The 24569-nt window shown below is 41.3% G+C and overlaps 3 protein-coding genes across 3 annotated transcripts; 1 reads left to right on the forward strand and 2 right to left on the reverse strand.

Moving 5' to 3' along the window:
* Positions 1-625: 625 nt before the first annotated feature.
* LOC119740608 (muscarinic acetylcholine receptor M5-like) lies at positions 626-1711 on the reverse strand. Its single transcript, XM_038215969.1, has one exon. It carries the CDS (start codon positions 1709-1711, stop codon positions 716-718), a length of 996 nt encoding a protein of 331 aa, XP_038071897.1. The 3' UTR covers positions 626-715.
* A 1196-nt stretch (positions 1712-2907) lies between these two features.
* Positions 2908-4209, reverse strand: LOC119740609 (muscarinic acetylcholine receptor M3-like). The gene has a single exon (XM_038215970.1). The coding sequence runs from the start codon at positions 4207-4209 to the stop codon at positions 2908-2910; it is 1302 nt and encodes a 433-aa protein (XP_038071898.1).
* Positions 4210-10252: 6043 nt separating this feature from the next.
* On the forward strand, positions 10253-17587 carry LOC119741555 (toll-interacting protein-like). Its single transcript, XM_038217357.1, has 6 exons — positions 10253-10356; positions 12158-12340; positions 13184-13366; positions 14174-14326; positions 15468-15576; positions 16804-17587. The coding sequence occupies exons 1-6, from the start codon at positions 10315-10317 to the stop codon at positions 17004-17006; spliced, it is 873 nt and encodes a 290-aa protein (XP_038073285.1). The 5' UTR covers positions 10253-10314; the 3' UTR covers positions 17007-17587.
* The last annotated feature ends 6982 nt before the right edge of the window (positions 17588-24569 follow it).

Consider the following 24569-nt stretch of genomic DNA (forward strand, 5'->3'; position numbering starts at 1 on the left):
TGCTCTTGTAAACCGACTCTCTTACTTACTTACTTACTTAGGCCACGCCCACAAAATGGGTGACAGTTATGTTAGAATGTTTTATCTCATGTGCTACATATACAAATGTGTATAGTTTTTATTTATATTATACGACAATGTTGTGGTATAAAACCGCAATCAGAGAAAAAAATCTATACTTGATAATATTTTCAGTAAAAGTCAGATGCATTTGGAATATGGGGTATCCCACTGATCGTAATATTTTGGTCAATATTGAGACTTTCATGTACAACATTTGCTTTTGCTGCAAAATTCAGAAAATGCGGACTAACTAAATGCGAAAAATTAGGAGCAGTTTTTGAAAAATAATCCAGTTTTCTCCAAAGGGCCGACCAGTTTTGGAAAAAAAATACAAGTTTTCTTGAAAATGGCACAGCAGGAGCCACAATTTTGCAGGCTTCTATGGACCGTCATTCCCTAACAATCCAGTGAAATATTTCGTGATTATTTGATCATTTCGTTTTTTGATGTTTGCAAATGTTGTATCTTTAAGCATCACCCTATCAGAGAATATACCTGCAAAAAAAAGCAAGGACGTACCCGTGCCACCGCTAAAGTCTCAGTGATCGTAGATACGTCCAGTACGACACATTTTCACAAATAGATATACCAATACAAACAATTGCATACTAATTTAATGTTACGACAGTATTCAAACTGTTACATCAAAATGTCACTTTCGACCGTTTTGGTTCCTACAAGTTCTGAAACATAAGAAATGCATTATGTTCTCCCGGAAACGTAGAACCAAGAGTGCGTACAAAAACGGGTTCAACGTAGAGTTACACCACTTCAGATAGTTCACCACATCCCATGCAAGATCGGAGACACAGTCAGCACAAAAGGCGGTAATCATTGATGTGACGTAGAAAGGTAGCCATGATACCATGAAGACGCTCACCAGCACCGATAGAGTAATGGCAGCTTTGCGATGACGCCTGAACTCTCTGACTTCGTGGTTTTGAGATCTTCTAGAGTCCGGAGATTCGGCCGGTCCTGAAGGTTTGACCTCGGTTCTCTTCTCATCGGAGGTAGCATTTTTGATCTGAGAATTAGTATCCCCAATCTGCTCATCAAATCCCAGATTATTAAAGGCTCCCTCCTGAGTTAGTTCTATTTCCTTTCTCGCACCCTTATCACTCGGTTCGCTCCTTTCTTCTGGCAGCGCCTGAGCAGTGTTGTGCCCTAATCCTTGGCTTTTTGTGGTGAGTTCCAGTGTTACGTCTTTTTGATCCCTCTCACTACTTTCTGCTCTCTCGCCTGGAGATCTTGGTAACTTCACAGCAGCTAGTTGAACTCGGAATATGCCTTTGGATCTTCGCCTGATGTTGATGTAAACCATCGCATTAAGGTATGATGTTATAAACAGCGGAATGACAAACTCGGCAACAAATGCAAATGCATTATATGGAATGTTGTCATAAGGTTCCAGCTCACAATCGACATTATAATCTACGTTCCCAACGCCTGCCAAAGGTTCCCAAGCGAAATTTATTACGGTGTAAAACAGCAGACTGATCGTCCACGAAATAGCAATCATGGTAGCAGCGCGTTTGTGCGTCTGAAATGTACCGTAGGCGAGTTTCTTGGTCAGCAGCCAGTACCGATCGAGGCTGATGAACAGAATGGTGATTGGCTTGCGGGTTGCAGGGGCGGATTTAGCTTTCATGGAAAAAGAGGAGGGTTGATATGAAGGGGTGGGGGATGAGTGAAAGCGTGCTAAATGTACGCCATGCGATATGGTATGGGGGTCCGGGGCCAGACATGCCCCCGGGAAATGTTTAAATCTAAGATGCTTTCTCCTGCAAAAGCCAATTTGACAATTATGAGCTTTAGCATTCCATTTAGTGTTCTTAGTCAGGAGCGGCTGAACGGGTGAGTGGCCAGGGGGGGGGGGGGGGGAATTCGCCACTGGATTGTGCTACCCGGCCCAGTGTACGCGGGCTTTCTTTGTACCATTAACTTACCCACTGCGTTTAAGATCAGTAGTTCACAGATCAATGGAGGTGGCAGAGCACTAATTATGAAAGGACTCGATCGTTCGGAGGATGTTTGACAGCTGGAAAGTCAAATGAAAATTAACTGCGAAGGCAAATATTTAGTCACTGGTCGGTTATTTCACCACCAAAATGGACCTCGTTTGAATCAAGCTGCATGCTCTTATAAACCGACTCCCTTACTTACTTACTTAAGCCACGCCCACAAAATGGGTGAAAGTTGTGTTAGAATGTTTTATCTCATGTGCAACATATACAAATGCGTATAGTTTTTATTTATATTATACGACAATGTTATGGTATAAAACCGCAATCAGAGAAAAAAATCCATACTTGATAATATTTTCAGTAAAAGTCAGATGCATTTGGAATATGGGGTATCCCACTGATCATGATATTTTGGTCAATATTGAGACTATCATGTACAACATTTGCTTTTGCTGCAAATTTCAGAAAATGCGGACTAACTAAATGCGAAAAATTAGGAGCAGTTTTTGAAAAAATCCAGTTTTTTCCAAAGGGCCGACCAGTTTTGGAAAATATACAAGTTTTCTTGAAAATGTCAGCACAGCAGCAAAAGCCACAATTTTGCAGGCTTCTTTGGACTGTCATTCCCTAACAATCCAGTAAAATATTTCGTGATAATTTGATCATTTCGTTTTTTGATGTTTGCAAATGTTGTATCTTTAAGCATCACCCTATCAGAGAATATACCTGCAAAAAAGGCAAGGACGTACCGTGCCGCCGCTAAAGTCTCAGTGATCGTAGATACGTCCAGTACGACACATTTTCACAAATAGATATACCATATCAACAATTGCATACTATTTTAATGTTATGACAGTATGCAAACTGTTACATCAAAACGTCAATTTCGACCGTTTTGGTTCCTCCAAGCTCTAAAACATAAGAAATGCATTATGTTCTCCCGGAAACGTACAACCAAGAGTGCGTACAAAAACGGGTTCAACGTAGAGTTACACCACAACAGATAGTTCACCACATCCCATGCAAGATTGGAGACACAGTCACCACAAAAGGCGGTAATCATTGATGTGACGTAGAAAGGTAGCCATGACACCATGAAGACGCTCACCAGCACCGATAGCGTAATGGCAGCTTTGCGATGACGCCTGAACTCTCTGACTTCGTGGTTTCGAGATCTTCTAGAGTCCGGAGATTCGGCCGGTCCTGAAGGTTTGACCTCGGTTCTCTTCTCATCGGAGGTAGCATTTTTGATCTGAAAATTAGTATCCCCAATCTGCTCATCAAATCCCAGATTATTAAAGGCTCCCTCCCGAGTTAGTTCTATTTCCTTTCTCGCACCTTTATCACTCGGTTCGCTCCTTTCTTCTGGCAGCGCCTGAGCAGTGTTGTGCCCTAATCCTTGGCTTTTTGTGGTGAGTTCCAGTGTTACGTCTTTTTGATCCCTCTCACTACTTTCTGCTCTCTCGCCTGGAGATCTTGGTAACTTCACAGCAGCTAGTTGAACTCGGAATATGCCTTTGGATCTTCGCCTGATGTTGATGTAAACCATCGCATTAAGGTATGATGTTATAAACAGCGGAATGACAAACTCGGCCACAAATGCAAATGCATTATATGGAATGTTGTCATAAGGTTCCAGCTCACAATCGACATTATAATCTACGTTCCCAACCCCTGCCAAAGGTTCCCAAGCGAAATTTATTACGGTGTAAAACAGCAGACTGATCGTCCACGAAATAGCAATCATGGTAGCAGCGCGTTTGTGCGTCTGAAATGTACCGTAGGCGAGTTTCTTGGTCAGCAGCCAGTACCGATCGAGGCTGATGAACAGAATGGTGATAGCGGCAACGTTGGTGGAGGTGTAGTCCAACACGAGCCATATCTGACAGGGGACTTTCCCCAAAGGCCATCGGCCCAAGACAACGGCTGCAGCATCCACAGGCAGCGACACTGCCCCAATGATCAAATCACAAATGGACAAATTCAATATAAACATGTTAGCGACAGATGACCTTATGCGCCAGTCCCTGATGTATGCCGCAATCACCGAAATGTTGCCAATGACTGTCACTATAGAGAGGATACCGAGAACGATTGAAATAGATATCGTCCTGGCGAGGCAAAACACGGGTGTGTCCTCACTGCACACGCCGGTTAGTGTCTCATTGTTCTCGTTCGACATGTTGTTAGGACGGATGGCAATGATGCTGTACATGTAGATGTTCGTCTGGAAGTAGTCATTAACTTCCAACCTAGGGTGAAAGGTGGACCAGCTAAGCCAATATCTCCAGTGCTGCATACTCTGACATCCTCATAATGCACTGCTCAACTCACAACCACCTAATCGTTTTCCCAGTATCGACCTCGGACTCACGTTTACTACATCACACGTACGTTTCACGAAAATCATTTGACCAAAATGGTAGACTTAATTGTTCCTTCCTGGTGATCATTATTCGTATGGCAACCGCGATTGATGGTCGTCAGCGATAATATCATGATTGACTACAATCCATGATCGCCATAATTATTATTTGAACAATAATTCAGGGATCTCTAAAATATTGTGGCTTCCCTTCAAGTAAACGTGCGCGTTTTACAACCGCATGAAAAAGGGCTACGATGGCAAACATTAATATCACTTTACTAAATTGTTCGTTCAAAGCCTTCTCCCTATCGTGAGTGGGCGGACGACGATTTATTAAAGTCAGTGTGCGCAAAACATTCACCTCATTATTATGTCATTCATAACCAAAATTGACGGTCTTGATTAATCAGTTTTAGACATGTTGGTCAAAATTATCTCTTTAATCATTGCGATGGCGTCAGTGCGTATAAAGCATCGGTAGTTTTGCTCGTGTCTACGGTAACTATGGCAATGTATTCTCTGATAGTCTTATAACTATAGGGTTAAGCTGCTAGGGGCACCTAGGAGTGTGGTCCGCTCATAAGTCCGACGCCTCATAGGTCCGACGCCTCATAAGTCCGACGCCTCATAGCTCCGACGCCTCGTAGGTACGACAAATTAAACGCCTCGTTTTTCCGACGTCAGACTTATGAGGCGTCGGACTTATAAATGAGGCGTCGGACTTATAAGGCGGAATATATCAATTTTATGCCTCATAAGTCCGACGCCTCATAAGTCCGAAATTTCGGAAATTTCGGACTTATGAGGCGTCGGACCTACTGAGACGTCGGACTTATGATACTGCCCCTAGGGGTGCACCAATTTTTCTAGAGGGCACTGAGGGCAATGTATATAGTGTTTGTGTGCAACTTGATTTAAAAACGTTTTCATCGCACTGAGCTATGGGGGGCACGTGCCCCTCCTCCCTCCCTATTGTTGGTGATTATGGTGACATTGTGTACTCAGGTCTGCTTGATGATATGCAACACCATCGATGGGGTTACCTTTAGGTTTTCCCGGCCAATTTCCTAAAATATTCATTCACTTCTAAAAATCGGTCATTCCTTTTCGTCTGAATTTGAGAATCGCTCTGAATACGCATTCCATATTCACTACCAGAGCATTCGATTCCATTTCAGTTCAATCAATTAAGCGATTGAGCAGCACCTTTCGTTTATGTCCATTCAGATTGTTTACAAGACTTCTTTTTCGCTTTTAGTGGGCGAATCCAAACATTCATCATTCTATTTCACTTTTAGGTTAATGCCATCGGCGCCGGATACATTAAGGCCCTGTCACACTGTCTTCGATCTTATAAGCACTCTCACTGCGTCCTTGAAAAATAACTGGGGCGCAACAACAACTACTAGATCGCAGCGACAACTACATAGGCCGCCATATGGGCGCCAGAGGGTCTCCGATGAGCGCCAAGGTCTTTGAACATGCTCAAAACAATCGCAACACTTCTGCGCTCTGGCCAGGGAGCCGTAATGACAGACGCAACTTGGGCGCTGTGCGAGCGTGAATCGTGCGACATTGAAGTGGCATTGAGGCAGCCTAGGCGCAAGACAGTTGATGTAGTCTCCATGAGAAAGTAACTCGACTGCGCACTTGTAGAATAATTTTGAAAGTGTGTAAAGACCGTTTTGTCTTGGTATTTACACAGCGCAAGTGACGTCACATGAACGTATTTTGGTCGAATAGAGAGCGCGACGCGAGCTACAAGGACAACAGCGAGCAGAGCGTAATGTGAGCACAGTGACAGCGCAGCGGCAGCGACTAGACCGAGTGGAACTTGACAAGGGCGCATAGAGAGCGAGTTGAGCGCATCGTAAGCGCGGGAAGAGCACAGTATGAGCGTAGCTTGAGCTTCTTTGAGACAGAAAGTTTTCATTTTCTTGCGTCCTCGCTGCGATTGTTAAATTTATGAAATATTTTTGGTCGCCGTAAGTTCTCCTATGAGATCGCATGTAATGTGACAGGCCCTTTAGGGATTTCTTTTGCATTAACCATCAGTCATTATTAGCTCTACCTGAAATCAATTAAGAAAAGGTATGCTTGCGTAAATGAATGCACAGGTAACGTAATTTGCCGTCTGTTTCTCAAAACGGACAATGAAAACCATTGAACTTACGTTGAATTGAAATGGAATTGTAGATGTGCATTCAAATCAGACGAAAGTGATTGACCGATTTTCAGAAGTGAATGAACATTTCAGGAAATTGGCCGAGAAACCTACATTAACCGGAAGTACTTACCCAATTAATACCTCTCCCTCACAGACTAAGGCATCATAATAATCTTGGTCCAAAAACTGGATTTCAGTCGATCATTTTGAACCAAATGCATGCCAGTCCCAGTTGAACTCGGAATATGCCTTTGGATCTTCGCCTGATGTAGACCATCGCAGTCAGGTATGATGTTATATATAGGTTTTCCCGGCCACTTTCACGCCATTTAATTTAACGCCTGGCTCATTCAATTTAGATCGGAATTGAAAGATTATGCAGATCGGCATTCGACAATCAAAAAGAATCATTCAATTTCCCTATCCGAGCATTCTATCGCCTTTTAGCTTCACTCGTCCTTATCAAAGATGCATTCATATTAAAAGTTTTGCGTTGTTCATGGTCAGGGGTTGATCGGGCATTCGTTTTCATTAATGGGCAAACATATTTCACATTTTGTCAAACATCTTTGAAGACTTCATACGTGTCCGTATTCCTTAGCGTAAATCACATTTGATGTTTCAATCCGTAGATGCCTTTCTTTCTTATTTGAAGGGTATGTGCAATGACTTTTTCTCAGGACTTCTTATTGTGCAACTCTTTACTACTGTGAAATGTAAGAAAACTACACATTTGACTTTGGGGGGGGGGGGGTAATCTTGCTGCAAAATTGCACTTTTGAAACTTTGTCCATGCTTTTCCGGACTACGTATGAGCGCGCTGTTACTGTGATGTCATTTCAGGAAGACATTGTTCAGTTTACAGGTTTTTTCTTTCAAATTATTCATCCACAATTTGCTAATTGAAAACATTTGTGGGAAAGGGTTGGTCATTGGCTTACTGCCATGTACTGACACATCATATAATCACCATAACAAAGAAATGTATGACAGCAAAATATCCAAAATTCTAGCAACTTTTTTTACTGAAATAGTCGTGTAACATTAATCATGCCCGGAATGCCATCACAGGTTTTCTAATGAATATGAAACTTTGCATTAGCATAAAGACGGAGAAGGCACCAAAACACCCCTCAAAATGGAAAATAAAACTTGCAAATAAGGTTAAATGTGACACAAAGATGTAATTTCAAGGTTTGCATTGAAAACTGACTTTGCATGGGCCCTGTGAATACGGTAAGTGTTCGACCAGACATACGTCCGCAATAAATAATTTAAGAAATAACGCAAGAGAAGTGTTCCCGATAGTACAACCATTGCCAAACATTACGTGTCGCCATGTCTTGCACGTCAAGAAATCGTCAACGTAAAGATGTCCCTTACTCAAACGTTTAAACAAGTCAGAAAAGATCAACAGTGAATAAGAAATTATCTTAGTCCCTTTCAATTAATTAATTCGTAATTACATCTTGTTTCCCTCATATCGGTTAATTTGTAACATTGTAAATTTTCGGTCATCAAGATTTTGGGGGGAAAATGAACCTCGGAGAAAAATACGAAAATATATCGATTAAAAAATCTTACTAATTTAAATAACCAAACGATGAAAGCGATTGCCCATAAACGAATAAGAAACGAAAAGCATGGTTATACGTTACAAGCGCACAGATGTTTGCTAATTTGAATGCGTCAACCGTCAAAAGGTTGCAAAGACTTACTTTAAGACTGCTACAAGTTAAGTCTTGAATGCGCCAAAACGAAATAGGCTGCCTAGAAATGAAATTGAATGAACCCAAAATAATAAAGGAACCCCAATTTGACAACATGTGCAAAACTCTCGCGAAATCGAATGGCTGATAATGAAACTGATTAGAACAATTCGGAAATTCGCCGGGAAAACCTATTAACCGTGGAATGACAAACTCGGCAACGAATGACCGATTTTCAGAAGTGAAAGAAAATTTCAGGAAATTTGCCGGGAAAACCTACATCAAAAACCTGCTGTCTCTTTGCCTTCTATGGTTTTTAGTTAGCTCTCACACTTAAAGTGACACGTACGTGACCTATATACAACCAATGAGTGCGCATTTACACGCGTTTTATTACGGGAAGCCTCCTAAGGGTCACATTATATGCCGAGTTTATTTATTTTGCCGGTGGCATATTAAATTTGGACTCCTCAAGCCGTGTGTCTCTTACCTTAATGCATCTAACGCGCACATTTCACCTAGCCATTGTCCCAGGGCTTAGTCATGCGCAAGAGTTTGTATTTCACAGAAACCCAATTTCACACACCGGCTAGTTTAGCCAGTGTATATAATACGGACGTAATCATAAAGTACTTTCACGATTTCAGATGGGCTGCCGCGGGCACAGTCGAAGTGGCGAAAAGTGTTGTCTCGTCCAAACTATTAAAGCAAAAAAACCCCAAAAACCAAGGAGGATTTGGGAAATTTTTGAGTGGCCAATGATAGATCCAAGAATGTTTTCAAATATCCAACCAGGGGCGGTGGAACCTGCGGGAGGGGGGGGGGGCACTCCCCCTCCCAGATTTACCCAAGTTCCCCTTTTGCGGGAATAAATGTGCCCCCTCCAGATGAAAACAAAAACTTCCCGAAAATTTCGGGAAATAGTTCTGATGTGAACGAGGAATATGAAAATGAAGCCCCAAAACCCCTACAACTATTAATGCAGTCTTTTGCATGACAGCCGGTTTTGAAGAAACGCCCCCTATTTTAGAAGATGCAGCCCCCCCCCCCTACATTTCAACACGGATGTGCCGAAAAAATGCTGAATAGGCCCTACGCCTGCTGCACACAGGGAAGATATCTTTTACTGAGCAAGTGCCCCTTTTTGGTGATGCCCCCAGTTTGAAAACCGTTCCGTCAGCGTTTTGAATACTATCATGATTGGCTACAATCCATGATCGCCATATAATATTTGAACAATGAGGGATCTCTAAAATATTGTGGCTTCCCTTCAAGTAGGCCTATACGTGCGCGTTTTATAACCGCATGAAAAAGGGCGACGATGTCAACATTAATATCACTTTATTAAATTATTCGCATAAAGCCTTCTCCCTATCTTGAGTGGGCGGACGAGGTTTTGACGGTCTTGATATCATTAATCAGTTCTAGACACGTTGGTCAAAATTATCTCCCAGTTTGAAAACCGTTCCCGGCCGCCGCTGCATCCAACGCTTTCGAGCAATTTTTTCCAAGACGGCGGAAGCAACTAATTTTCTCAATATTACCATCACTTTTGTAAGAGTCTGGCTTTTCGACCTCAAATGACTACTCATTCATATTGGAAGCATACACTAATAAGACACAATGATCTGAAAGTATTATTTCACCGTTTTTAAACTTGACAATAATTTGATGCGGTAGAAATTGTTTTTGATGCGGACGGCTGATTTCGATCACACCAAAAAAAGTCGTGTCGTGGCGTTGGCAGTTTATTACCATCCGTAATTTTTGTCCCTCTTTTTTCCCCATCGAGCTACTCGTATACGATGGAGGAAAAGAAGAACACTCATTGTTTTCAAAGTCCACACTCATGATCATGACTCATCCAAGTTAACCAAAAGAGGGCGTCCTGCAGATGACGTAATGGTCCAAAATATCAACAACAAGATTTGTCTGGAATCCAGCATCGTGAATGCCAGATAGTTGCATGAGCTGACAAAACTTCAGGTAACCAGACTAAATGCTGATACTCCTTCCGAAAAGTAAATTGCATGAATTACAGCGATGGCGACGACGGAAACTACGACGAGGAATCCCAGGCAAAATGTGAGCACTGGAACCGTTATTTTCTTTTTTGAATGCCAGATAATTGTAAAACGTAAGCCTACCTATTCTTCTGTGTTCAAGCAACAAAGTCAATAGACTAGAGCCTGAAACTGAAGTTGCAAAATCACGCAGTCAAAACACTGACACAGGCCACAGCTTCCGGAACTCTCGCTCGCGGCCCCATACAGTCGTTTTCCTACCAATCCTAGTTCCGGATTTGTCCTAGTTCTTTTGGATTAGTCTCCAATAATTTTTATTTCTGACGATGTGCATTTTGAAAAGGAAAGTGTAAGCTCCTTGATACATAAAGACTTTTCCGATAAAATCTGAAGAAGAGGAATTTTTGGCCAGATTTCTGGCTCCCACTATTTTGCCATGTTTGCCCACTTCGAAAGTCTGCATGTCTGGTTCCAACAGCCAAAAATTCATTAGGTCAGGGAAGCCAGATGGTTCCGTAACGATAGCAGTTGAAAATCGCATTTCCGGTAACAATAGCCACTACGTTTGACATTGTGTTCCCCATTATCTGCTGTAGTTTTTGGCCGAATGATTTATAAATGTACCCACCCCAAGAAACACTTGTGTTGGCTCTCGATGTACAGGTGAAATTGAGAAAAAAAAAATCACTTGGAAATGGGTAAAAATAAATTTCATTGACAAGCTTTTAGTAACATCTGGTGTTGTTTGTTTCTATTTCATATTTTTAATATATTATATTCTTAATGAGATTGAGAGACGACAAAATGTAATTTCCAGTTTTGGGTTTTAATACAGTTCTATTTATCTCTTGTCTCCTTGTTCATATTGTTCAATATAGAGGGTAAACAAACCGGGCAATTTGAGCACAAACCATTGCATGGACCGTTAGCCAATTGAAACTTCAATTCGATGCCTCCTCCTTATATCAAGAATTTAGTGATCAACTTTTCACACATTGTGCAGTGGTAATTGGAAATATAATTACTGAACAAATCATGTTCAGAGCTTATCAGAATGAAAAAAAGTTTTGGGGAATCCCTAGATAGTGTCATTACTTATGATATTATAACCTGCTAATGTTGGCCAATCAAAATTGAGATTTCAAGCCAACGCCTCTAAACACTGACCAATCATAATCGTTCTTTTGGCCTGCTGACAGGAGCCTTGAAAAAAATTCAAGTTTATCATTAGTGGCCTTTTCTAATTTTTTTTCTTCTCAAGTTTAAAGCTATAGTCCATCATTTGTAGTTAGTGCATTTTGTTCGTTTGAAGCAACAAAAGTGTTCAAAATCTGATGAAGGATCTGAGCAACTAACCTGATGAAGTTTCAGCTAAGCTTCAGCTGTACATTCTGAGAAAAGCAGCATTCTAAGATCTCAATTTCAAATCAAAAGTTACTGAATCATGTTTTGAATTGTTTTGAATTGCAGCTATACGCGGCGTCGCGCACTGATCCGACGAATTATAACAACCGCGCGCGCGTGTGCATCGTTCCAATACTTGTGCGCGCTGCGCTGAATAACAAAACGAACTACTAATTTAAATTTTCCTACGGTGCTTCTTAAGAATCACCGTTGGAAATGCCTTCTTTCGTTGATTACTTCAAAACTACAGTTTCCCAGAAAGAATAATTTCACAGGGAGTTTAGTTCCCTTACTATCTTTCAACCAAGTTTGTTTTTCAACAGTAATTACGCCAGTTACTTTTCGGATGGCTGCAAATGATGGACTATAGCTTAAAAAACACAGCATATACATGTACATGTAGGCCTACTTCACTTACATGCAGACCCTTTTACTCAATCCGACTTTCTTTTACTCAGGTGATGGTCGGGGACCTTCCTCCAGACTTCCTGCGCATCCAGGGGGTCAGCGGTGCCCCCGCACAAAACAACACTCAAATATCTGCCGACGAGCAGACAGCACGAGCCCTACAATATGGTCAGGCTGGCGTACAGGTGGCTGGTGGGCCATGCATCGGCAGGCTGAGCATCACAATAGTACAGGTATGGTGTTGGAGGATAGCTAAGGCTGTGTCCCAAAGTTGTGGCTGCGGCTGGAAATAACATGTGTGCCTATGGAAGCCACTGGCTTGTGGCTACAGCCACTCCCCATAGACGTGTGTGTGTTACTCCCAGCCGCAGCCAGTTGATACGGCCTAACACTGCATCCATTACTGATATTTTATGGCTACGGTGTCTGTTTTAGCCATAGGTGTGGTACAGTAAATATCTGTTGCCACAGAGAATAATGTTCATTTGGATACAGCCCAAGTCTTCATCACTGACTTTCTTGCAACAAGATTGGGTGTGCATGTAGCTTAAGACTGTGTTATGTGCTCAATATGGCAAATGAGGCAAAACATTAACGTACATTCCTAAGGCCAATTTTTGGCAGGTTTTGTATGACATACTGATTCACACATTCAGCATAGAAATACCGGTGTTGTAGTCGAGTCGAGTCCCCTAAATAGACCCCTACCCACAAAGATTTGAGCTCTTGAATTAGAAGAAATGTTTATGCACAAAGCTGGCACAGTTATTAGAGAAATGTACTTTCAGAAGGAGTCTGAGTCCTTGTGCAAACTCTCACATACTTATTGAACAGTTCACATGTAATTATTGCACTCTGACAAAGACTTAACTGCAACACTGGCCAAAAATATGTGCCGCATATCAAGTTTTACCCAATACATGTGTAAAGAACTAAACTTTTTAGTCAAATCCTGTATACGGGTTGGCCACATTACGAACTTGTAATGATCCAGTTGAAGTAATTCTCATATGTAGACTGCAAAGTGTTCAATTTGGTTATATTGCTCAAACTATTTCTATCTCCATTTACTGCAGGCCAAGCTAGCCAAGAACTACGGCATGACGCGCATGGACCCCTACTGTCGCATCAGGGTCGGCCACGCCGTGTTTGAGACGCCTACTGATCTGAACGGCTCGAAAAACCCCAGGTGGAACAAGACCATTCAGTGCAACGTACAGCCTGGGGTAGAATCTGTGTACTTAGAGATTTTTGACGAGGTACGTAGCAAAGGCGGGTACCACTAGTGGCTTATCGTGGTATATTTGGTATTGAGAACAGGAAGCTCGTTCGAAAGATTTCAATTTTTGCGCTTTGCTGTGTCGTACTTTCCCTTCTTGTTGTCTGGGGCCAATTTCCAGGCGCTGCTAAGCACAAACATTTTCTTAGCACAAAAAAAAGTCTGGCTTATAAAAGCCGGTTACCAGCCAAAACTCCATCTGATTTTTATGCTAAGCAAACAACAGCTGAATACTAATCACGAGCAATATACATCACGTGTAGTTTTGGCTGGTAACCTGCACATTTTGTGATTAGCAGCGCGGTGAAATTTACCCCTGATTGACTGAAATAACAAGGAAGCCCCAATCACGCTGAACATGTATGTCATTAAATCCGAGGCAGGGTCTAAATCTTTTGCAGATGTCACATCAGTTGAGTCCAGGTCGCCGAAATGGCAACTCGAGACCGACTCAAGTCGGAGAACACTGCCATATGTCAATTGATATGCAATAAATAGGCATGGGATGTAAAGGCAACAGATCAGTCCGAATTTCTTTTTTTTTTTAGTTGGGGAAGGGGAACTTTACAGTAAATTGACGTATAGTGGGTGAGAGGAGAGGGTTCTTTCTAAGCCTGTCGCTTATTTTCCCTCAGATTTTTGGATATGGCTTTGAAAAAAACCCAAAAGATATATATTTTGTAACACGTCAACAAAATATTGCATTAAATTGTAGTTAAAACTGTTTAAAATTTGCCAGAAACTTTGATCAGATCCCTCTGTTTTTGTCTTTCTTCAATTTCTGAAGAAATCCTTTGGAGCTGACTATCGCATTGCGTGGAATCACATCCAGATCGCGCCGTCTGTATTCCAAGGTGAAGTCAAGGATGACTGGTACCCGCTAACTGGTAAACAGGGAGACGAGAAGGAAGGCATGATCAACATTGTGCTGTCTCATCAGGTAAGAAACAAGAGAGAGAAAGGCTGTGCCTGAATGACTTGGCTATGGCTAGTAGTAACACTCATGTCTATGGGGAGTGGCTACACCTGCTTCCATAGGCGCGTGTGTAATTGCAAGCCGTAGCCATGTAATTCACATGCAGCCAAAGATGAGGTTATGAATGGGTGCATTGATCTCTTTCAGATTAGATTCAGGTTGTAATTGACCACAAATTTAACCTGGGTAAACAAAAAATTTGGAAACTCCCATAACCCTAAACCTTCCAGACGCAACAGTGCATCAGGTGGAAAAGTCTGGTGCACTTTGATGCATTCAGTTACCAACAACAGTGCATAAACAGCCGCTTCTGAGACAATGAACAGCTAGTCCCATAGAACAAAGCCACAGTTGTATCCTGCTGCGTTCAGGGACCACAGACCAGGGACCATAGACTCTGAGGCAGTTTGGCCTTGAGACTTTAGGCCTGATGGATCTTGCTGCACAGGGCAGGCTTGTTACTTAGACAAGTGTTGCATGTTGCTGCGTTTGGCAGGATTTCTAGCCCAAATACCCTGGAGGGATAAAACAAAATTGAAAACAAATGTTGTCTTTTCCACAACCCTTTCACATAGACCGATCTCAGGCTCTTTCACTAGTTAAAACTATTGAAGCATGATAATTTGTATGTCAATTAGGGCTGCCCGAATATACCAAATATTCAAATAGCTTTCTGCCGGTTTGAATATTGAAAAAAAAATAAACAAAAATTACACACGTGCACACACGACAATGATGTTATTTCAATCGTAAATTTGCGGCGCTTTATTGTCAGATTGCACTTTTTTTCGTAGGCGTTGGTTTGTTCCCATCCTTTTAGCAGGTTAAAAACCTTAACACTTTTAAAATACCTACATGTACTGTAAAACATTCCAGCAGTCCATGAGATAGATCGCTGCAAGCAAATTTAACCGGCGCGTTTTGCGTGCAACTTTTGACCGGTGTGGTAGGCATTTGCATCTGGCGTGTGCAAAACTTGATCAGAGAGTTTCAAATAATGAAATATTCGGTGACATGCAGTTCTGAATAATCAAATACTACATTTTTCTAAAATGGACAGCCCTGATGGAATGGAGTTATTATTATTTTTTTTTTCTGACAACAGCAAGTTCAGCAGATGCCGATGTTTGCACCTCAAGTTGTGTACGGTGCCCCCCAGACCATGGTCATTCCAGGACCCTATGGCTATGCCCCTGTTGCGCCTAACATGATGGGTAAGTCTATTGTAGGCCTAGTGTTTTAAGAAGGGATGCTACAAGTACAGTAACATATCACTTTGGCTATGCTCTGTATCAATTATTTAACTATGTGTTAAAGCATACAAATTAAGTTTTCACTTCACATTTCAGCACCGATATATAGGGTCATGTTTCTCCCAAATCTATCTATCTATCTGACCTTATGCAAGTAGTTTAATACCCCACCCACAGATTGTGTCTTTTGATTGGCTGAGAGTACATCACATGGTATTCGCTAATGCTAAGTAGTTACCGTGCATGACCAAACTGACTATACCATTGCAGCATCAATCTGAAAAAGTACTATATGCCTCAAGCAGCACAGCAATCAAAGGTCTGTTTGCACCGTGTTGTAGTGGATTCTATCACAAATCCATCACTAGCTTGGTCAAAAGTAAATTGCAAGTCCTTTCGCAAGTCTAGTGACAAGTATCAGTTAAAGGTAGAGTAGATCATTTGCAGCTATCCAAAAAGTAACTGACAAATTATTGTTAAAAAGCTTACTTGGTTTAAAGATGTGGATGGAAATAAACTCCCTGTGAAATTATTCCTTCTGGCATGCTGTCATTTGAAGAAAACAATAAAAAAGGCCATTTCCAAAGATGTGTCATTTGACTCATTTTTTGAAATTTCATTAGTAGTCGGTTTGTAATTTGGCAAATCCGTGAATGGGTACGCACAAGCGTTGAGGCGAAGCACACACGTGCACACGGTTGCCATTATTCGTCGGTTCAGTTTGTGACATTGCGTCGTTGCAATCCGCTGAATGAGAACTTTTCCTGGACGCTGATTTCGGGCGCAATTAAACAAATAACTCTGCAACGTTTGAATTGAAATTGAGATCCTAGAATATTGTTTTCTTGGAATATTACAGCATTCACAGAGCTAAAACTTCATCGGGTTAGTTGTTAAGCACCCATCTTTAGATTTTGAGGACTTTTGTTGCTTCAATTGAAAACAAGTGCACAAATGATCTACCCTATCTTTAATGAGCAATAAAAAAAATTGACTTGAGTTGAGGCTGTAGGACTTGTGAGGACTCGTGAGGACTTGTGATGGACTAGACTACGTCACAGTCCAAAATTGCCGTAGCACTCTATGCTTTTATGAATTCATCAGGGACTAAACACAATGTAATACAATGCAGTACAGGTGCTAACGGGTTAACATTACCGACACTGTGGCTGTGTTTATCTCCCCCAGGCTATCCTCCCCAGGCCGTGCCTCAACAACCCCATCGCCAACCCAGCCAGGTCCGCGTGCCACCCCAGATCACGGAGGAAGACGTGGCCGGTCTGAAGGACATGTTCCCTGACATGGAGAGCGAGGCTATCAAGTCGGTCCTAGAGGCCAACAACGGCAACAAGGACGCTGCCGTCAACAGCCTCCTGGCCATGAGCAGCTAAGAAAATCTCAATCTCATCTTTACCAAGTCCTCAAATAGTTATCCTCATTTAAACCCTATCCCTCTAGCGTATGTTGGCTAGCAAGCCTGCTAAATGCAATAACGTGCACCATTTGTCAAATGGAGAAGCCTTCAGAGTGTGAATTCAGTGTCGGGTTTAGCTCTTCACTGACATATTTTTTGTTTTGTTTTTATAAACACTGTTTACTCGGTGTAGTCTCGAGTGATTGTGAGAAAAAAAATCACAAACCACTCGGGTGGGACTCGAACCCACGACCTCCTGCTTACTTAGTGGGGACATCTTACTACTCGACCATCGAGCTTGCCGGAGTCGGCTGGCTGGTTCGAATCTGATATAGCAGTCGGTACCGCAACCAAACTATTCATAAGTGAAGCGAGATCCATTAGGTCAAACAATTTCAAAGCCAGGCTGCCCCGGAGCAGGATTTGACTGTACTGAACTAGCTTTATAGTTGTCTGAAAATTTGCAGTTTATGCAACAGACTTTTACACGTGCTGCACGGTTTTGCCTCTGGCAGGGTTATGATTAAGGATTGGCTCGTAACTGTCGTGGATGCAAATGCAATTTCAAAAAAATTAAATGCCATGAATAACATAACCGCAAATTTTGCTGGCATGTGTTTGCCTTTTGCATACGTGTAGTTGCAATGTGAACACTCACTGCGACATCAAAACTTCATGTGTGCATTCATTTCCGTGCCGAGCATGAACAAAATGGTCTTATACAAAAAGCTCTGTAAGACAGAACCAGTCATGTTTGCATTATAAATTTTGCTAGCACTTAAACATTGAAAACTTGTTCAACACATAACAAACAGGCTGAAATTTCTATATCATCTCCCAGAAGTGAACAATAATAATCATAAAAACAAGCTGATTTTCAGTTATAGTCTGAAAAGGTTCCGGAACTTGTCCGAAACGTGTCCCAGATATGAATTGAGATAGGCAGTAAGCAAATAAATCCAACAATAAAAGTTTAAGGAAGGAAATTTATGTACAGTAAGATGCAATCCACTCGGCAAATTAACAGAATTTGACATACATGTATGTATCAGATTATTCAGATAATATGAGAAATTTATTTGACGCAAAGCAATTTTTTTTAATATAATTTTATGTAGATCTCATTTAGAAAGGGCTGCAAATATTTTGGTTTGGCGTGTCTGATATTGTTATTTCTAAGTTTCTAATATGTAAAGATGTACATGCTCTCCTTTCATGAAGATGTTTAACCATATGGGTAATTCTGTAAATTTGGGGTCCACTTTTTTCCGTTCGGAGACATCTATGATTTTATTATTCTGCAGCACTCATCCCAGAGATATTTGGAATAGCAAACAATCTACACCAAAATAGAAAAAAAAAACTCATTTGAAGTCATTCTTAATGATTCTGGAGGGGCCTCTTGGCCGAGCGGTTAGAGCGTGGAGCTACGGAGTGGAAGGTTGGCAGTTCGAATCCCATTCGGACCAAAAACCGGAAAAACTCTAACGACCCAACAGTAAAATGGGTACCTAATTTGTTAAGGGAAGGTAAGACGGCGAGAGGAGAGGACTGGGCCCCGCCACTCATATGCCGCGCCCAAGACACAGTGGACCTCTAACATCCCACTGCCCCTACGGCCAGTAATGGCTATGGGTACCTTTACCTTTTTTACCTTTTAATGATTCTTGAATGACAAAATACAAAGTACCAAGGTAACGAGGACAAGAAAAAAATGCCACACTTTGTACCCCGAGTTTACAGAATGACCAATATGGATGTTTCTGTGCATGTTGTAGTGGTCTGTGTTCAGCTGTGATTTACCTTCTTCAGTTAGCCGTACTTTACCATTATGTTTAATGAAATTTGCATCCTTAAGAATTTCTTCGATAGTTTAAGGTGCTACTTATAATGGTAGAGTTGTTCTGATATTACCTTGTCAGAAATACTGCCCAAATGAACTACTGTGAAGTAACCTAGAGACATGATGTCCCGCTTTGTTTACCATTGCATTTCCTATGGGAGCCAGGTGGGGCTGAGAGCCATGCAGGCTCCCATAGGAAAGCGCCCTTGCAAGCAAAGCGTGATGTCATTGTGTCTTAGGTCTATAAGCTGGTACCCACCTTCCAAATGGGGGCGCTCTTCAAAAATGACCATTATTATGCATACTGCAAATTATATATCCATTTTTACGGTGTAATGTCAAAACTCTTTAACCATTTATTGAAATAATTGCTCAACGAAAAATTGTGACAAAATCCGCCGGGGGGGGGGGGGGGGGGGGGGGGGGGGAGACTGCCCCCTCTGCCCCCCCCCCCCCCATTAGATACGCCACTGGACATGCCCCTAGTAGTTGGCACTATGCTGTTGAATACAATACGGACAGGGGTGCTATATGAGGGCTCTTGCTGTCGGGTTTTACCACTTCATGATGTGTTGTTTCCGATGTCATGATCACTAGAGCTGGGATTCCCAAGCTAAGCAAATACTGTATTGTTCATGCTTAACACTTATGTGTGTATGCTGAGCAGCTGCTTGCAATTGACCCATGCTCACGTCGTTTGTGGTCTTTAATTCTGCAGTGTCTTGTAAAAAATCTATGGTCTATTCGCGGAGTAATATGCATTTGAAGACTTACGTCATTGAAAAATAGCTGTTTGTAATCGCTTGCAGTGCATCCACATGTAGTTGATTGGGGTACGTTCTGATTTTACAAAAATTCGTATTGTATAGCCCAAATTATTATGTCCATCCAAAATAATTATGCAGAGATTAAAATATTTGTAATAGCCTTATTTTTTTTTTTAAGGAAATTCTTTAATTGCGCAAGAAATACAAATTTCTGACTGTTTGGTACTAATGAATGTTTGTAGTAGTTTATAGCCCAGCAAATGATGTATTGGGTGCATATCACTCCTAATTCCATTTATTACGGAAGTCGATCTTCGAGCCAATTGTAACCATGAAAACAGTCGTTTTGGGAGTTTCCAGTTCGCAAACCGTAGTTTAATGATATACACGTATTGATTTTAATACTTTCTTGTGGTTTTCAGCGTCGTTATGACAGATATACTATTCGCCGCCATATTCAGATTATGTATATAAATTATATAGTTGCAATGAGAACTTGCTACTAATAAAATATAAAACGGGAAAACATCACGAAACACATGAAATGGCTTTTTTTATTTAACGAAATTTGTACAAGATTCATGTACAAATTCAGTGTAGTAAATGTGAGCTATGTTGCTGGCTCCAAACTTTACTATAATTTTGGATCCCCTGAGATCTGAGGATCAGATATTCACGTGTGCAGAGCCACGGTCGAACGTCTGATATATCCCACGTAACAAGGTCAGAGACAAATTCTGCTAAATGCACATCAAAAATCTGTCAGATTTATCAAAAAATCTGCCAAATTCCCCAGAATTACTCAAAATATACTATGAAGACTTACCATCACATGCAGATTGGTAGTATTGCCTTAATTAAGATTCAAATTATATAAGTAGACCAGCCAACCTGTCCCATTATGCAAGGGTTTGTTTGAACGGATTTAAGCTATTTTAAACAACTTTTTGTTCAAATTTGCTCAAATAACCATTTTTTGCATAATTCTGCCAGAAATCTGCCCCAAAAATCGATTTTGTCAAATTTTCTGTCAAAATCGTTTTTTTAAACAAAAATTCTGTCAAAGTTAGCCGAAAATCGGCTAAAATGGTCACCCTGAATCCCGTATAGATCTTTTTCAACAGAAGCTATAGAGAGCGCCCCCTAGCATTACATTTTACGACGAGACCGCAGCAGTGCAAAATAACATTGAATGGCTGAAGAGCGCCCCCTCTTGTCATTTATCTAAATCGATCGTAGGGCCTATTCGCTCCTATTTTTGTTTAATTATCTTTTGTTCAGTCACCCATATCATTCGCTTATAAAATTAATGGGCCGATGAAGGGAGGGAGGACACGATACACAAAGGCCCCCGTTTGCCGGATGTTCTTTTGTTGCTCTTCCCTACGTAGCCTGAGACTGCTGCTTCCCTTCACGTTTCATTAATAATGCATTATTAATGAAAAACCTTTTCGTACGTATAGCATGCAGGCATCGTCGATCCTATATTGTAACTGCAGTGAATAATTTATAGCGTTTTATTATTTGTTGCTCATTATGCACTGCATATATAGCCGATTACCGTGGTGCATATATGTGACAAACGTCAATCTGATATTAATGTACAATAAATCATTCAAAGACTATAACCCGAACGCGGTCGCAATGTTTGAAAATTGACGAAATATTAAGACCTATACAAACATGTTGGTGGTCGTTGAGTTTGCATCCCTATGAGTACATTTAACATGCTAACAAATGGCACATAATATGCGATTCACCTTTACCTTTACCTATAGGCGTCGTCCATCCACTGCAGGATGTAGCCGTCTTTCAGACCCCTCCAGGTTGTTCTTTCCTTTGCTGTCCTTGTCCTAGTCCCCCAACCAACTTTGATATGTCATCTTTCCATCTTTTATGTGGTCTGCCTCTATCTTTTTCCTATTCTAGGTTGCTATTTTGTTGTTCTATTTGTCCATCTGTTGTCTGTCATCCTGGCTACATGTCCTGCCCATTTCCATTTCATTGTGTGGACGTATTTGGTGATACCTTTTCTTTGTTTTTTTCCCTGATAATTTGATTGAGTATCCGGTCTTGTAGTGTAATTCCCAGCATCTTTCTTTCCATTGCTCTCCGGGTGGTCGACAATTTATTGTAGATTTGCTTGGCAACTGTTTGGCATCAATAAGTAATTGTCGGTAGTGTGCATTGGTCAGTCGAATACTCTCTTTCTTCATTGATATTTAGTAGTTTTCTGTCCGCGATAGAAGATTTCTTGATATCTTCCGAAAAGACCCCATCCTGCCTTTATTCTTGTGAGTACTTCTTCTTTAGTTGTGTCTTGTATCTTAAGGGTTTGACCAAGGTGTTTTTATTCATTCACTTCAAATTCAAATATTTCATTCTCAATTTTGACATTGACTCGAGAATCAATATTTGTCATCAAATTTATCTTTCCTTTGTGCAGTTTAATCGGCCCAAAGCGATTACAGCGACAGATTCCATGATATACATTGACACTACATGCAAATGTGTTGAGTTCAATAGACAGTTTGCGATCACATGCTATACTACCAGGAAGAGGAAGATACAAAACATAATATGGCGGAAGCATTTCAGAACATTTTGGTTTGTTTCGGATGATTAAAATTGCTTTCGGATTTCCTTATTCGAAAATGCTCATTGCTTTAAAGCAGAAACACATGCACAACGCATTTCAAACTTTGGACTCTAGTGTTTCAGTCAGTATATGCAAGTGTACTTCAGTTTTGTGCGAAGGATACCGTCACACCAAATACACCATATGTCACGCCACTCGCCACTACATGGGCGTCGCCAGGATTTTATTCCGGGGGTGCTAGACATCACTCGCGACGCTTTGTCAAAAACCGTCCATGTTGTTACATGCATTAATTTATCAGTAATATGATTCGCCGCTCGTCTCTTTTTTTCTCATTTTTCATTTTTCTTTTCCCGTTCTGAGGTTACTTTTCCAGGGGGGGGGGGGGGGGGGGCTCGCGACGCCCATGCATGCCACACGAACTTACCGAACCATTCGTCCGTTGTAAGATGATGACCTGTAGCCGTAGCGGATCTAGGGGGGGGGGGGTGCACCCCTGCACCCCAACCCGTCAGTTTGAAGCTAGATGTTATGAAGCTATAAAATGGGGACACAGATAATTAAATGGAACTCTAAAGTTTTTTTTTCTTGAATTACTTAAAATGTTTAAAATGCAGGTGAAATCATCAGATAAGATTTCAAAATTTACCAGGGGGCATGCCCCCAGGCTGATCCCCCGCATCAGAGCGTCCTTCGGCACACTGTAGACTCAACCAACTCCCTTTACATCAACCCCCCCCCCCCCCCCCAGTTCCTGAAAGCAAGATCCGCCCTGTGTAGAGTGATTATTTTTTTACAGTTGCATTGTCCGTGAGGAATATGGTATCAGTTTCAATCCGGCAAGTTCTTTGTCTCCATTTTCCTTTGTTGAGACACGAACCACGAACGCCCTACGACTGTTCTGTGTCGCTAGTTTTTGTGAACGCAAATTTATACCTCAAAATATTATTGTTAAACCTATATAACGTTTAATAGCTATAGACGATATGTTTCATTTTTGTTTACAAATTAGATGTTGTGGTCACGTGATGCCAATTTTTAGCAAAGTGTGCTCTTCTGCACAGCATTTGTGTCTCTTGAAATGTAATTGGTTTAAAATTTGGTGACAAAAATAAAGTGGGGGACATCTAGATGCTTAAATTTTTGGGTCGTCCATCCATCCATCGGTTGCGTGTCAGTTGCACGTTGGAATGACGTCACAGGGCGCATGGTCTATGTATACTAATTAGCTTCTGGGTTCACGTAAAAATTCAGCTCTCATAGAATCATGTGAAGGTTTTCTTACTGCGCAAAGTTGTGGCTAGTAGTATTTTTTTGCAGTTTTAAAATAGGAGAAACTTCTCCTATTCACAGGATCTTTACAGGTTAATCTGCACGTGTTGCAAGTAGCCACGATTGCGTATATACCAGTAGACAAAAGATCGCAATATCCGGTATTGTGTTGACCTAAAAAACAACCGGACGAATCCTCAAAACGCTGTTCGAATAAATATGGCACATGGTCTTATGATACGAAAACTAAGTGCATGGTACCACCGTGTTCCATGATAATTATGTACGTTTGGAAAGCTTCAACGATTGCGTATACCACTTCAGTCGATAAAAGATGGAAATATCCGGTTTTGTGTAAGAAGAAACGGAAATCCGAAACCAGGCCAAGAGGTTTGTGACCCGGACGAATCCTCAAACTATGATGTTCGAATATATTAATAGGGCATATGATTGTATGGTCTGGGCGAAATCTTCATAGTACTACAGGTTTCATGATCTGCACGTTCGTGTGGAAGCATCCACGATTTACAAGTAGACAGAAGATCGAACTACCGGTACATTGTATCTAGTTTTGTGTTGACCTCAAAAGAATTACCTTTGCCTGCGAAACGGTTGAATAGCAGGCAAAAATGTGTCTAATCGATTGAGGAATGAATTCCACGAGGCGGTGGTGCATATAAGGCAGGGTAGATAGAAAGGGGGTGTCAAATTTGCATATGAAAGACGTACATAGAATGTACGTAGAACGTACGAGGCGAAGGCGTGGGGGACCATTCTAGCTTGCCACAGAACAAACTGAGAGTAATCAGCTTTAGAAACAGCTTTACTTTGTGTGAACGTTCGAAACGTTTTGTTTTTGCTGGCAACCACAAGGTTTTCCAGAGTTTTTGCACATTGAGTTTTATCTCTGGTTTTTAATCCAGTGGGGTTATTCGGGAGTTTGTTAAATTACATTGAATATCGATCTGTATAATTATTGTGTATAGTGACAATTCAAGAGCCAGCTCCAACTGCTTGACTGCCCCTTGGCAAGCCGTACCCTATATATGGTAATATCTG

This window comes from Patiria miniata, unplaced genomic scaffold, assembly GCF_015706575.1.
Source record: "Patiria miniata isolate m_02_andy unplaced genomic scaffold, ASM1570657v1 HiC_scaffold_5, whole genome shotgun sequence".
Lineage (NCBI taxonomy): Eukaryota > Metazoa > Echinodermata > Asteroidea > Valvatida > Asterinidae > Patiria > Patiria miniata.